The sequence below is a fragment of the Anguilla anguilla genome, chromosome 13 (assembly GCF_013347855.1).
Source record: "Anguilla anguilla isolate fAngAng1 chromosome 13, fAngAng1.pri, whole genome shotgun sequence".
NCBI lineage: Eukaryota > Metazoa > Chordata > Actinopteri > Anguilliformes > Anguillidae > Anguilla > Anguilla anguilla.
The window spans coordinates 1,866,498-1,881,650 of record NC_049213.1 but is presented as its reverse complement, the minus strand read 5'-3'; the positions used below and the strand labels follow the sequence as shown (position 1 = coordinate 1,881,650).

At 42.0% G+C, this 15,153-nt stretch overlaps 1 protein-coding gene and 4 non-coding genes across 6 annotated transcripts in view; 4 read left to right on the top strand and 1 right to left on the bottom strand.

Annotated features, from left to right (window-relative positions):
* Positions 1-15,153, bottom strand: part of ssuh2.1 (ssu-2 homolog, tandem duplicate 1) — a 35,486-nt gene that overhangs the window by 11,740 nt on the left and 8,593 nt on the right. For both annotated transcript variants that reach the window (XM_035386813.1, XM_035386812.1), the window contains exons 2-10: positions 14,810-14,908; positions 13,934-14,018; positions 13,497-13,626; positions 11,783-11,843; positions 10,972-11,096; positions 10,099-10,161; positions 8,845-8,924; positions 8,145-8,237; positions 6,691-6,796 (exon numbers count right to left, since the gene is read on the bottom strand). In XM_035386813.1, the coding sequence (XP_035242704.1) occupies positions 6,691-6,796; positions 8,145-8,237; positions 8,845-8,924; positions 10,099-10,161; positions 10,972-11,096; positions 11,783-11,843; positions 13,497-13,626; positions 13,934-14,018; positions 14,810-14,908 (842 nt within the window). The remainder of the gene's footprint in view (positions 1-6,690; positions 6,797-8,144; positions 8,238-8,844; positions 8,925-10,098; positions 10,162-10,971; positions 11,097-11,782; positions 11,844-13,496; positions 13,627-13,933; positions 14,019-14,809; positions 14,909-15,153) is intronic.
* trnar-ucg lies at positions 496-568 on the top strand. Its single transcript has one exon. It is a non-coding gene; the product is annotated as a tRNA-Arg (tRNA).
* Positions 2,172-2,244, top strand: trnar-ucg. Its single transcript has one exon. It is a non-coding gene; the product is annotated as a tRNA-Arg (tRNA).
* Positions 3,851-3,923, top strand: trnar-ucg. Its single transcript has one exon. It is a non-coding gene; the product is annotated as a tRNA-Arg (tRNA).
* On the top strand, positions 5,530-5,602 carry trnar-ucg. Its single transcript has one exon. It is a non-coding gene; the product is annotated as a tRNA-Arg (tRNA).

The following is a 15,153-nucleotide window of genomic DNA, read 5'->3' as shown; positions in this document are numbered from 1 at the left end:
GTGTGGAAACTTGAGTGGCAGTTACCAGAAAGTGACTGTTGTTGTAGTTTCAATTCAGCAAATTGTTCGCAACTGACTTTTTAAAAGCACAAAAAAGCTTTGAAATCCACGAATGAGATATTAATTGGTATAATTTATGTCGTAGAAAAAAACGTGAAACTCTCTTGGGCTTACGTTCACCACAGACCTTATTTTCAGCAGAAAACAAAATCCCTGTGGGAAAAAAGCATTGGAAATCTGACAAGATAACCTATGGCACAAAAATGTAAACTTATTTTTGAGTTTTAGGACTACAAACTGTAACGCTCCATTAGGAGGCTGTTTCGGACACAGCCTTTGTTCCAGATTATACACTGCATTACCATCAGGCCTTGGCTCAGTTGGAGCACCCCTACTCTTCTTCAGTGGAACTGAACACAAGTTTTCTTTGGTTTAACATCATTCCATCTCATCTGCTCCGTTGCACCCAGTGACATGCAGAAAAGCATGTGATCTGGCCGCGTGGCCTAATGGATAAGGCGTCTGACTTCGGATCAGAAGATTGAGGGTTCGAGTCCCTTCGTGGTCGTTCCTATGCCCGTTCTCTAATGGGATTTCTTTAGCATTAAGCAGCCAGTAATACAGTGAGGATAGTGCGCTGCACAAACAGCACTCACTATTTCACTAGTGGATCTATCCTGCGGTGTTTGTTTCTCAGTTCCATCTAGCTCCTCTCCACAAGAAGTTGAGAAAACCGCTGTCATTGAAGTTTCTAGATGCTCCTCCATTGCAATGATTGAAGCTGACTGAACAATTATTCACAAAATGGAATCAAATTGTTCGGAAACATAAAACTCGGGTTTCCATATCAGAGATCTACACATTACAAGGATCTCAGATTTAGTCTTGGAAAGTGAGCAATGACCTTCGTCGCCGAGATTTTCAGCTCTTGTTCAGAAGATCATTTCAGAGATGATTTGGCTATGTCTGAAAGAGCTTACGTGCCTACTATTGAGTACATAAATTGAGTACACTGGATGAAAAAGTTAAGTTGGTGAAGGTTTCTCAAAATATAGTGGACTAAAAATCCCCAAATGATATACTTATTTATTTGGTTTCACTGAATGTATAAGTGAGCACAGTAATCGGGAAGTAAACAACACGGTTTAGGAGGTCACACAAAGAGGAAGAGGCGGAGTCATCTTTGAGCCCTGTAAATAGGAGGGGAAGAGGCGGGGCCTGATTCCTACAAGGGAAGGACGACTTACAACACTTCCACAGTACCGCTGGAAAATAGTATGGAGGATATTTTTTGCATACTGCCCATCGCATACGAAAAAATACACATTACTAAAAGCAGGCAGTAGGTTTAGTAGACAGTTCATATAATGAAGACACAGTAATAAAGTGTTACAGTGATGACGTCTTTTTGTAAGCCAACCCGGACGTCTCTTCCGCCATGGGTTCCCTCGGCAAATTTCCAATGCTTTTTTCCCACTGGGATTTTGGTTTCTGCCCAGAATAAGGTCTGCGGTTAACATATGCCTAAGAGAGTTTCACATTTTGTTCTACGAGATAAATTACACCCATTAATATCTCAACCGTGAATTTTGACACCGTTAAGTGCTTTAAAAAAGTCAGTTGCTAACAAGTTGCTAAACTGAAACTACAAAGGTTGTCACGTGCAAGGCAGGCTAGTGTGGAAACTTGAGTGGCAGTTACCAGAAAGTGACTGTTGTTGTAGTTTCAATTCAGCAAATTGTTCACAACTGACTTTTTAAAAGCACAAAAAAGCTTTGAAATCCACGAATGAGATATTAATTGGTATAATTTATGTCGTAGAAAAAAACGTGAAACTCTCTTGGGCTTACGTTCACCACAGACCTTATTTTCAGCAGAAAACAAAATCCCTGTGGGAAAAAAGCATTGGAAATCTGACAAGATAACCTATGGCACAAAAATGTAAACTTATTTTTGAGTTTTAGGACTACAAACTGTAACGCTCCATTAGGAGGCTGTTTCGGACACAGCCTTTGTTCCAGATTATACACTGCATTACCATCAGGCCTTGGCTCAGTTGGAGCACCCCTACTCTTCTTCAGTGGAACTGAACACAAGTTTTCTTTGGTTTAACATCATTCCATCTCATCTGCTCCGTTGCACCCAGTGACATGCAGAAAAGCATGTGATCTGGCCGCGTGGCCTAATGGATAAGGCGTCTGACTTCGGATCAGAAGATTGAGGGTTCGAGTCCCTTCGTGGTCGTTCCTATGCCCGTTCTCTAATGGGATTTCTTTAGCATTAAGCAGCCAGTAATACAGTGAGGATAGTGCGCTGCACAAACAGCACTCACTATTTCACTAGTGGATCTATCCTGCGGTGTTTGTTTCTCAGTTCCATCTAGCTCCTCTCCACAAGAAGTTGAGAAAACCGCTGTCATTGAAGTTTCTAGATGCTCCTCCATTGCAATGATTGAAGCTGACTGAACAATTATTCACAAAATGGAATCAAATTGTTCGGAAAAATAGGAAACATAAAACTCGGGTTTCCATATCAGAGATCTACACATTACAAGGATCTCAGATTTAGTCTTGGAAAGTGAGCAATGACCTTCGTCGCCGAGATTTTCAGCTCTTGTTCAGAAGATCATTTCAGAGATGATTTGGCTATGTCTGAAAGAGCTTACGTGCCTACTATTGAGTACATAAATTGAGTACACTGGATGAAAAAGTTAAGTTGGTGAAGGTTTCTCAAAATATAGTGGACTAAAAATCCCCAAATGATATACTTATTTATTTGATTTCACTGAATGTATAAGTGAGCACAGTTATCGAGAAGTAAACCACACGGTTTAGGAGGTCACACAAAGAGGCGGAGTCACCTTTGAGCCCTGTAAATAGGAGGGGAAGAGGCGGGGCCTGATTCCTACAAGGGAAGGACGACTTACGACACTTCCACAGTACCGTTGGAAAATAGTATGGAGGATATTTTTTGCATACTGCCCATCGCATACGAAAAAATACACATTACTAAAAGCAGGCAGTAGGTTTAGTAGACAGTTCATATAATGAAGACACAGTAATAAAGTGTTACAGTGATGACGTCTTTTTGTAAGCCAACCCGGACGTCTCTTCCGCCATGGGTTCCCTCGGCAAATTTCCAATGCTTTTTTCCCACTGGGATTTTGGTTTCTGCCCAGAATAAGGTCTGCGGTTAACATATGCCTAAGAGAGTTTCACATTTTGTTCTACGAGATAAATTACACCCATTAATATCTCAACCGTGAATTTTGACACCGTTAAGTGCTTTAAAAAAGTCAGTTGCTAACAAGTTGCTAAACTGAAACTACAAAGGTTGTCACGTGCAAGGCAGGCTAGTGTGGAAACTTGAGTGGCAGTTACCAGAAAGTGACTGTTGTTGTAGTTTCAATTCAGCAAATTGTTCGCAACTGACTTTTTAAAAGCACAAAAAAGCTTTGAAATCCACGAATGAGATATTAATTGGTATAATTTATGTCGTAGAAAAAAACGTGAAACTCTCTTGGGCTTACGTTCACCACAGACCTTATTTTCAGCAGAAAACAAAATCCCTGTGGGAAAAAAGCATTGGAAATCTGACAAGATAACCTATGGCACAAAAATGTAAACTTATTTTTGAGTTTTAGGACTACAAACTGTAACGCTCCATTAGGAGGCTGTTTCGGACACAGCCTTTGTTCCAGATTATACACTGCATTACCATCAGGCCTTGGCTCAGTTGGAGCACCCCTACTCTTCTTCAGTGGAACTGAACACAAGTTTTCTTTGGTTTAACATCATTCCATCTCATCTGCTCCGTTGCACCCAGTGACATGCAGAAAAGCATGTGATCTGGCCGCGTGGCCTAATGGATAAGGCGTCTGACTTCGGATCAGAAGATTGAGGGTTCGAGTCCCTTCGTGGTCGTTCCTATGCCCGTTCTCTAATGGGATTTCTTTAGCATTAAGCAGCCAGTAATACAGTGAGGATAGTGCGCTGCACAAACAGCACTCACTATTTCACTAGTGGATCTATCCTGCGGTGTTTGTTTCTCAGTTCCATCTAGCTCCTCTCCACAAGAAGTTGAGAAAACCGCTGTCATTGAAGTTTCTAGATGCTCCTCCATTGCAATGATTGAAGCTGACTGAACAATTATTCACAAAATGGAATCAAATTGTTCGGAAAAATAGGAAACATAAAACTCGGGTTTCCATATCAGAGATCTACACATTACAAGGATCTCAGATTTAGTCTTGGAAAGTGAGCAATGACCTTCGTCGCCGAGATTTTCAGCTCTTGTTCAGAAGATCATTTCAGAGATGATTTGGCTATGTCTGAAAGAGCTTACGTGCCTACTATTGAGTACATAAATTGAGTACACTGGATGAAAAAGTTAAGTTGGTGAAGGTTTCTCAAAATATAGTGGACTAAAAATCCCCAAATGATATACTTATTTATTTGATTTCACTGAATGTATAAGTGAGCACAGTTATCGAGAAGTAAACCACACGGTTTAGGAGGTCACACAAAGAGGCGGAGTCACCTTTGAGCCCTGTAAATAGGAGGGGAAGAGGCGGGGCCTGATTCCTACAAGGGAAGGACGACTTACGACACTTCCACAGTACCGTTGGAAAATAGTATGGAGGATATTTTTGCATACTGCCCATCGCATACGAAAAAATACACATTACTAAAAGCAGGCAGTAGGTTTAGTAGACAGTTCATATAATGAAGACACAGTAATAAAGTGTTACAGTGATGACGTCTTTTTGTAAGCCAACCCGGACGTCTCTTCCGCCATGGGTTCCCTCAGCAAATTTCCAATGCTTTTTTCGCATCAAGATTTTGTTTTTTGCCCACAGTAAGATCTGCGGTTAACATTATGCCAAATAGAGTTTCACATTTTGTTCTACGAGATAAATTACACCCATTAATATCTCAACCGTGAATTTTGACACCGTTAAGTGCTTTAAAAAAGTCAGTTGCTAACAAGTTGCTAAACTGAAACTACAAAGGTTGTCACGTGCAAGGCAGGCTAGTGTGGAAACTTGAGTGGCAGTTACCAGAAAGTGACTGTTGTTGTAGTTTCAATTCAGCAAATTGTTCGCAACTGACTTTTTAAAAGCACAAAAAAGCTTTGAAATCCACGAATGAGATATTAATTGGTATAATTTATGTCGTAGAAAAAAACGTGAAACTCTCTTGGGCTTACGTTCACCACAGACCTTATTTTCAGCAGAAAACAAAATCCCTGTGGGAAAAAAGCATTGGAAATCTGACAAGATAACCTATGGCACAAAAATGTAAGCTTATTCTTGAGTTTTAGGACTACAAACTGTAACGCTCCATTAGGAGGCTGTTTCGGACACAGCCTTTGTTCCAGATTATACACTGCATTACCATCAGGCCTTGGCTCAGTTGGAGCACCCCTACTCTTCTTCAGTGGAACTGAACACAATTTTTCTTTGGTTTAACAACATTCCATCTCATCTGCTCCGTTGGACCCAGTGACATGCAGAAAAGCATGTGATCTGGCCGCGTGGCCTAATGGATAAGGCGTCTGACTTCGGATCAGAAGATTGAGGGTTCAAGTCCCTTCGTGGTCATTCCTATGCCCGTTCTCTAATTGGATTCCTTTAACATTAAGCAGCCAGTAATACAGTGAGGATAGTGTGCTGCACAAACAGCACTCACTATTTCACAAGTGGATCTATCCTGCAGTGTATGTTTCTCAGTTCCATCTAGCTCCTCTCCACAAGAAGTTGAGAAAACCGCTGAGATTGAAGTTCTTAATTTCTCCTCCATTGTAATGAGTGAAGCTGGCTGAACAATAATTCACAAAATGGAATCAAATCGTTTGGAAAAATAGGAAACACAGAACTTGGAGTTCCATATCAGAGATCTACTGATTATAAGGATCTCAGATTTAGTCTTGGAACGTGAGCACTGACCTACATCGCCGAGATCTTCAGCTGTTGTTCAACGTACAAAAAATACACATTACTAAAAGCAAGCAGTATGTTTACAGTGTTACAGGCAGTATGTTACAGTAATGACGATGATCAACATTTATCAAAATGTACAACTGACAACCAATTGTTCAAATAAAGAGATTTACAAGTAACAAGTAGGCAACATCTAATCTAAAGACGAAGGTTGACTACCTTAAAAAAAAAAGTTAATGTTACAGGTATACACAATGTTTGAATCCCGACCGGGGCTTTCCTGTGTGGAGTCCTTCCACAGTCCAAAGACATGCAGGTAGACTAATTAGAGACTCTAATTTGCCCATAGTTGTGAGTGTGTGAGTGACCACACTGTTGTAATTGTTAAAAGTTGTTATCAGGTTATCATAATAATTGTCCATATATCTGTTGGTTATTTACTTTTTAATGGGGATTTATTTTCTGTTTTGGACAATTACATTTAGCCTTTGGACAAGAAATACTCTGAGCCATTTGCCAATGGACATTCCTTGCATTTCAGCATTTGAACAAGGTACTTAATGTGAATTGCTTCAGTACACACCCAGCTGTATAAATGGATACTGTGTTTAAAAAATGCAGAAAGAAAGTTTCTTGGATAAGAGCATCTGCTCAATACCTTGTGTTGTGTGCCATCATTTTCTCCACAGAGCTAGCCAGTGGTTTGCAGGCCAAAAGAAAGTTACAGTGCCCAGTGTTATGTCTCTTACCACAATGCTTTCCTCCACAAAAAATGCGTCCCCTGACACCTTATCGAACTTCTTTATGGGGAATTCTGGGAAGCGATCCGGGACAAACTCAAACACGTGGTTCTTCCTGGGAAAGGGATGAAACACACGTGTGATAGACCGTTAAGTCCTCTTCCCGAATTTAGAAAGAGGAAATGAAGGCCGAGGTCTACGTACCACCAACATCAACTAAACCTCTCAGCTAAATCCTGAAGAGCGATTTGTCCTGAATTACAGTTATGTGAACATGCCGCTCACGCAGTACCACAGGGTCTTTCAGCTACTTTTTGCTGGAGGCCGAATTAGCATTGAGCAACCATTATTATGGGGGAGCAATGTGCAGTGGGTAAGGAGATGGACTTGTAACCTAAAGGTTGGACACTGCCGGTGTAACCTTGAGAAAGGTACTTAACCTGCATTAGTTCAGCATATGTCCAGCTGTATAAATGGATGCAATGTACAAAGTTATGTAAGACACTCTGGATAACAGCGTCATCAAAATGCCATAATGTAATGTTGCTTATTAAACTATGTAACAATGACACAGACGCTTTCTTAAAATATAATAATAAGGATGGCATAAAATATCAATCAAGTGGAATATTGATCGGCATGTTGTTATATCCATAAATTTTTGAGGCATCGATGTATTAAAATTACAATGAAATCAAATTTTTGAGCTGTTTGTCTGTTAGTTTGCTTTTGTAATGCAATGCAATGGGCGACCACACAGAGGCGATAAAACACTCTACCGCCACCTGCACACCCCTTCTCCTCCCATTTTATTTGTCACTTTGACAGAATTTGATAGATACAGCGTCATAGTCTGATTAGACTAGGTTATAAATCTACCTTCTTAACTTATACAGCGTTTCCTTATCCTGCTCCAATGATATTTGAGAAAATGTGTCTGAATGCAACAGAGACACTTTGATCGTTCTTCTCTACCCATGAGTCATTTCTGCCAAAATTAGCAAAAACAAAACAAACGGAGCGCTTGTAGGCTAAATTCTAATTTATATATATTTTTTTTTACTTTTACAAATGAGTGTATTATTATTATTGTTATTATAGGCTATTCAAAAAGTTTATAAGCTGGTCTACAGTCAGTGTTTTCATTTGAAATTATTGTTAATTATATCAATACATATATTAATAATCATGTTTGAAAGAGTCACTGATGTCAAGCTTAATGAATATCTGTTATGTGTTACTCTGTTACTGGTGCCAGTTTTACTGTCACTGCACAGAGGCGCAAATGAGCAGAATTTTTGACACATATTAATCTTTTTTTTTTTTTTTTGCTGAATGATCGGAGTGTTAAAGCGACCCACATTTGGTCCCGGGGGGCCCAGCGGACGGGCCCCGTTAACAGGCTTCTCTGAAACACTATGCCCGACCCACGGACTGAATGGCCTTCTGAAAGGGGTATTTACCATTTGACCGTCAGCTGGATGAAGTGCAGCAGGTTTCGGTGCCCAAGGCAGGATTTGCACGTTTTATGACCTTTTCCAGAGCAATAACTACATCTGTAAGTCAGACATAAGGAAAGAGCTTTCACAGTGAAACCCAACACATGAGCTTTCACAGTCAAACCCAACACATGAGCTTTCACAGTCAAACCCAACACATGAGCTTTCACAGTCAAACCCAACACATGAGCTTTCACAGTCAAACCCAACACATGAGCTTTCACAGTCAAACCCAACACATGAGCTTTCACAGTCAAACCCAACACAAGAGCTTTCACAGTCAAACCCAACACATGAGCTTTCACAGTCAAACCCAACACATGAGCTTTCACAGTCAAACCCAACACATGAGCTTTCACAGTCAAACCCAACACATGAGCTTTCACAGTGAGATCCAGCACAAGAGCTTTAACAGTGAAACCCAGCACAAGAGCTTTCACAGTGAAACCGCTGACTTCTGCCCTTATCTCAGACACCATGAATCAGACAGATTAGTCAAATGTGAATGTTGTGCTGATGCCAAAAGTTCCTCAACAGGCAGTCATTACGTGTCATGCTTCATTAGCAACTGACTGGTAAACATTAACAGGCATGCATGGGACAGCAAAGCAGCCCATTAACAGAACTGCGACGGCAGTTAGCGTTGTGGCGTGATCGTCCCTACCTTCGTCTCCCCGAACCACGGCAAAAAGAGCACCTCTTTTTACTTTTCCGGCCGGTGCCATGGCAAGACATGCACCTCGTCTGAAACACAGAGTCAGGCACCGGCCTTTGAGCTACAGACAAAGCGGTCTCCAACGGCAACCTAAAACACACGCAAGGCAGAGTTTCATAGTTCATAGGCCTAGTGGGCTGAAGGGTCTAATGGGTTATGTTTTTACTTTGTTTTTTACCTACATCAGGAATGCTTTTCCACTGAATGTTAGGGAGATGGTTTCAGCTGAGATTGTAAAATCTAGGCTTAAAGCCCATTAATTCTATCTACACTACAGTACCTCTTCATTTAGGCTAATATCAACTCAGAACTCACACCCATCCATAAATGCACTATTATGTGTTATTTTAATTTCAGTTCTGTTTGCTCATTTTTGTGTGTGTGTTGTGTTATATTGACCTATAACATGTTTCCTGCAAGTATGTGGGATTTGTTTTAAAGGTGTGCTGGTGCGTGTGTTTGCGCAAGTGTACACATGAGTGCATGCTTGTGTGTTCACTGTTGCGTGTACGTGCGAGTTCGTGTGTGTCCCCTATCACATGTGAGTGTGTGTGTGTCCCCTATCACATGTGCGTGTGTGTCCCCTATCACATGTGTGTATGTGTGTCCCCTATCACATGTGAGTCCGTGTGTGTCCCCTATCACGTGTGAGTGTGTGTGTCCCCTATCACATGTGAGTGTGTGTGTGTCCCCTATCACGTGTGAGTCCGTGCGTGTCCCCTATCACATGTGAGTGTGTGATCGCTGTTGAGTGTATGTACGTGTGAAAGAGCGCGTGTTTGCTGTCACGTGTGTGCCAGTGTTTGTGTGTGTACTTGCTGTTGCGTGTGAGTGCATGTGAGTGCGTGCATGTGTTCACTGTTGCGTGAATGTGCGCGTGTAAGTGCATGTGCGTGTTCGCTGTCGAATGTGAGTGCGTGTGCGTTTTCGCTGTTGAGTGTGAGTGTGTATGTATGTTTGCTGTTGCGTGTGAGTGTGTTTGCTGTTGCGTGTGAGTGCGTGTGTGTTTGCTGTCGCGTGTGAGTGCGTGTGTGTGTTTGCTGTCGCGTGTGAGTGCGTGTGTGTGTTTGCTGTTGCATGTGAGTGCGTGTGTGTTTGCTGTTGCGTGTGTGTGCGTGTTTGCTGTTGCATGTGAGTGTGTGCGTGTGTTCACTGTTGCATGTGAGATCGTGTGCGTGCGCAGGAGAAGCATGTGTCACACACCTCTCCTTTGCCTCTGCAGTGATTGCACTTGACCTTGCCTCTGCCGTGGCACTGGTGACACACCTGTAAGGGGAGAAGCCTTCTGTGCACATTTAAAACGCATTTCGTTCATATCCTTTTCCACCACATTAAACGCCCAACGTGCTAAACATCCAGAGCGCTAAACTCTCAACGCGCTAAGCGGTCAACACGCTAAGCCAGGGGTCCCAAACTCCAGCCCCAGAGGGCCGCAGTGTCTGCTGGTTTTCGTGATTTCCTTTCAATCAGCAACCAACCATGGCCTTGGGAACAAGGTGTGCGGACTCTTTAGCCATTCAATGACTTAAACTAAGCACTGAAGTGCAGGAACACATCAAAAACCAGCAGACTCAGCGGCCCTCCAGGATTTGAGTTTGAGATCCCTGCGCTAAGCTCTCAACACGCTAAGCGGTCAATGCGCTAAGCGGTCAATGCGCTAAGCGGTCAATGCGCTAAGCGGTCAATGGGCTAAGCGGTCAATGGGCTAAGCGGTCAATGGGCTAAGCAGTCAATGGGCTAAGCGGTCAACACGCTAAGCGATCAATGCGCTAAGCGGTTAGCACGCTAAACGCTCAACACGCTAAGCGATCAATGCGCTAAGCGGTTAGCACGCTAAGCGGTCAATGTGCTAAGCGGTTAGCGCACTAAGCGGTCAATGTGCTAATCGCTCAACACGCTAAGTGGTCAATGCGCTAAGCGGTCAGCGCGCTAAGCGGTCAATGCGCTAAGCGGTTAGCGTGCTAAGCGGTCAATGCGCTAATCAATTAGCGCGCTAAGCGGTCAATGCGCTAAGCGGTCAGCGCGCTAAGCGGTCAATGCGCTAAGCGGTCCTGGGGGACCCCGTGGTCTCCTCACCTTGACAACAGAAGAATGCGGGACGCGCACCTTCAAGCACACGTTCGTGTACATGGGCGGGACCTCCACTGGGACGTCCCAGGGAAGGGGGCTTGCCCCGTACTGCGGCCCGTCCACAAACTGGTCTGGGAGGGACATTCACATTACATCACAATTAATAGGAGTTTCGCATACACTCTCATCCAGAGCGACTACACTCACTTTACACATGCAGTCCATTGACACGGCTGGATATGAGCTGAAGTGGTTCAGCTTAAGTATGCTGCTGAAGGTTACAGTGCCCGTGCGCCAGCTGGGAATCAAACCCGCAAACCCTGAGTTACAAGCTGGGCCGTCCCCAGGAACAGGGAACACAGGTCTCCCTGTTCTTTCACTCAATGTCAGTTCGACACCATACATATCACTTAGGGGTCACACATAAGGGTCTCCCTCTGTTCTTTCACTCGCTGCCAGTTTAAACACTATACATATCACTTAGGGGTCACACATAAGGATCTCCCTCTGTTCTTTCACTCGCTGTCAGTTTAACCACTATACATATCGCTTAGGGGTCACACATAATGGAATGGTTATGAAATAAGAAAACATTTTACACTGTTATTGTTATAATAATAATAATCATCATCATCATCACCATGATACCAACAACAACCAAAAAGTATATTTCAAACAATAAGCACCACAGATATTATTATAACCATGCTGATAATAATAACATTTAAAATCGACATTCTTTATCCTCTTTTAGACATTATTTTAAATATTTCCATTTTTATGAGTTTAAGAGGCATGTGGCTACTTTGTGACGTACTAGTGTAAGGCTCGAACTCCCAGGTGCTTGATCGGGACTCCGTGTATGTTTCCAAACGGTACTAGAAACAGATGAAAGAGTTTCTACTTCAGTACACACATTGAAGACCAGTGTTGTGCAAGTTCACACTTCACAAGAGCAAGCTCAAAGTTCAGTTCACACTGATTAAAATGAACTAGTTCATGTTCATAGTTCACAATTTTGAATTCTGAACTAAGTTCACAGTCCCAAAAAATGAACTAGTTCACGTTCATTTCTTCCGTTTAAAAAAATTCTATTCTATTCTTTTTCAATAGAACCTCCTCCTACCCATCCACCCCAAGCCCCCAATCATTGCCACTGCCCACTTCCCGAACTAAATGAATTACTGTATACTACTATAGAATCAAGATTACTTTTAAAAACCAAGAAAAAACAATGTGAGCATATGTTTTACCACTTAAACAATATGTCATATTATGCATAAAGTGAAAAAAAGAGGTGCAGTAAAGGTATACTGTAGATGCAATGGAAATTTTATTTAGCTGGCAAGAACCAAATTATGCAGAATTTCAAAAACATAAAATAGATTCATATGCTTCCAAGCGAGCTGGTACAGGCTCCACCACTGTCTTCATTACAGTCGCTAGCTGAAAGATGTGCTACGATCAATCCTATAGTGGGACTTTTGCCGTTTATTGAAGGTGCAACAGAAATTTTCGGTGCCGTTGACCGTAATCGAATGCTTTCGTTAGTGCTATTGGCTTATGCAGGGGTTAGTAAAGTCGGCTAACAACACACTAGCACGCACTTCTTGTTAGTTTTATCACCACTGCTGTGAAGTGAAAGGTGGACAAACTACATTTTCTTTGAGAAATGTTATACTATTTTAGATCAATGGCACAATGAATTCAACAAAGTACCAGGAAATTCTGGCAGAAAAATTGGTTGTCTCTGCTAAGAAGCTAGGACTTGGTCATAGGTAGATTGTCCAGCAGGACAATGACTCCAAGCATACATCAAAATCTAAACATAAATGCTTAAGTGAAATCAACATCCATGTTTTCCAATGGCCATCTCAGTCTCCAGACTTAAATTCCATCAAAAACCTGTGGTCTGAACTAAAGAGAGGGGGTCCTCCAAATCCCTCCAAATGCATTCTCTAACCTTATCACAAATTATAGGAAAAGACTCGTGGCTGTCATCTTTGCCAGGGATGTTTTCACAAAGTATTAAACCAGGGGTGCCAATAATTGTGGAACCTGTTTTTTGGGGAAATATTTTTTTTACTTTAAGACTTTGTTTGATTCAAATGAATCATTAATCAAGTACACTAGTTTACACATGTTAGAAAATAAAGCTTATGTCAATAACTGTATTATTTTTTAGTTTAGCATTTTTTTTTTTAGTTTTTGCATTTTCTGTGCATATTTATCAAGGGTGACAGTAATTCTGGAGCCCACTGTACATCACTGTATATAAGAACATCTGCCAAGAGACTGTAATGCAATGTACCATGGGAATATGAGGCATCCTAAGACTACAGTATTCACAAAGCATCTGAGAGCAGACGAGCTGGTCTACGATCTGCTGTCCTCAGGCTAACCTTACCCATTACGAGCTAAAAGAACAGCCCTCAGACTCCCAAACACTTTCCTGGGCTGGTCCAGCCCATTGTCCCGTCTGTGAAAGCACCTCCTGGTCCTAAATTTGAGGTATATTTGGCAGGACGTACGCGGTACACGGTGAAGGGCTTCAGGTCCGTAAAGGTCATGTCGCGGGCTGGCTTGCTCCTGTAGGTCCACTTCCTCTCCACGAACTCCATCAGCGCTTCCCGAGCAACGTCCTCCGACACCACGGGAACACTGTGGAAAACACGGCCGCTGAACTTCAGGAGGCTTTCCACGCACGTTACCCGGGAGAGAAATATCCAGTGGAAAACCGCACAGGGCACACCGAAAAACGAGTCTGGAATGTTTCAAACAAATACAGGACTTTTTGGATGAAAAAATTACCCAGTTTGCAATGCAAGGATCCCCTAGCTATCCAGAAAAAGATGGAAACCCTTTAAATAGACCAGTTCAATCTGTTTAGTCCTAAACATGAAAACCCAACACCACAGGGAAGAGCGTGATGGGGTATGCTTCTAGTTACAGTAATGTGTGGCATCACCTGACAGTAGGAACTTGTAAGTTCCTGTCATTCTCAGATACAGGCGCGTAGTCAGGGGGAGGAGGGTACAGCTTATCGGTGCCATCTGAAATAAAGGACATCATAATCAAACAACTTCAGTGCAAAAGCTGGGAAAAGGACACATATATTGATTACATTATAATCATAATCTCAATAATAAATTTCACAGCCAGCCTGTTGTTGAAAATGAATGGCAAAAATATTTGAAGTTGCATTCATCTGGATTGAATATTTTGTGATGTCAATATATCTGAATTTGTTGAGCATGAAACTAACACATTAGAATGCAAATTCAACGTTTTTTTAAAGTTTTCATGGTAAAATTCAGTTGTGAATTTGTTGCTCGTGAACTGCATTGTTTTGGTGATAATTCATTAATACTGGGTTTCTTGGTGAGAATTCATTAATACAGAGTTTCTTGAGTAGCTGTGAATTTCTATTATGAATTTATTTGTTTTTAAATTGAAGTTCAATTCAGGTTAATCTATAATCAGCAATATAAAATAAATAATATAATATTCAAGTACTACAGATTCCTTTTCCCTTTCAAAATCCTTTTACAAATTTTAGCAATTTGTAAAAATGACATTTCTAAATGCGAAGAAACATCTGAGCTATTCCGGATTCAGGAAGAAAACGTGGATGTAACCAATTACGCTTTGAGCCAATTGCAAAGCAGATCAGGCTACCACCTAACCAGATTTTTTTTACAGATCGTTGTGGCATTAACTCTCTCCTGTACCAGCCCCAATGTTCAGAAATATGGACGTTGTTCCCCGACGCAGAATAAAGCATAGCTGGAGTGGCTACACTAGCTAGCAGAGCGCACCGAAGCGAGCGCATTCCCACACTCACCCTCGTCTCCGTGATTCTGATCATATCCCGTCACATCCTCTAGCCAGCCAGGAGGGGGCGCTGTTGGTCCCTCCTCTGGTATATTGGAATCCGAGTCTCCTGCGGGAGGAGGTGGGCTTCAGTCAGAATAACGCCAGACTGTGGTGGAGCACTGCAGCAGCACACAGCATGGTTTACCCAATAACAGCACACAGCATGGTTTACCCAATAACAGCACACTGTATGATGTACCCAATAACAGCACACTGTATGATTTACCCAATAACGGCACACTGTATGATGTACCCAATAACAGCACACTGTATGATTTACCCAATAACAGCACACTGTATGACGTATCCAAT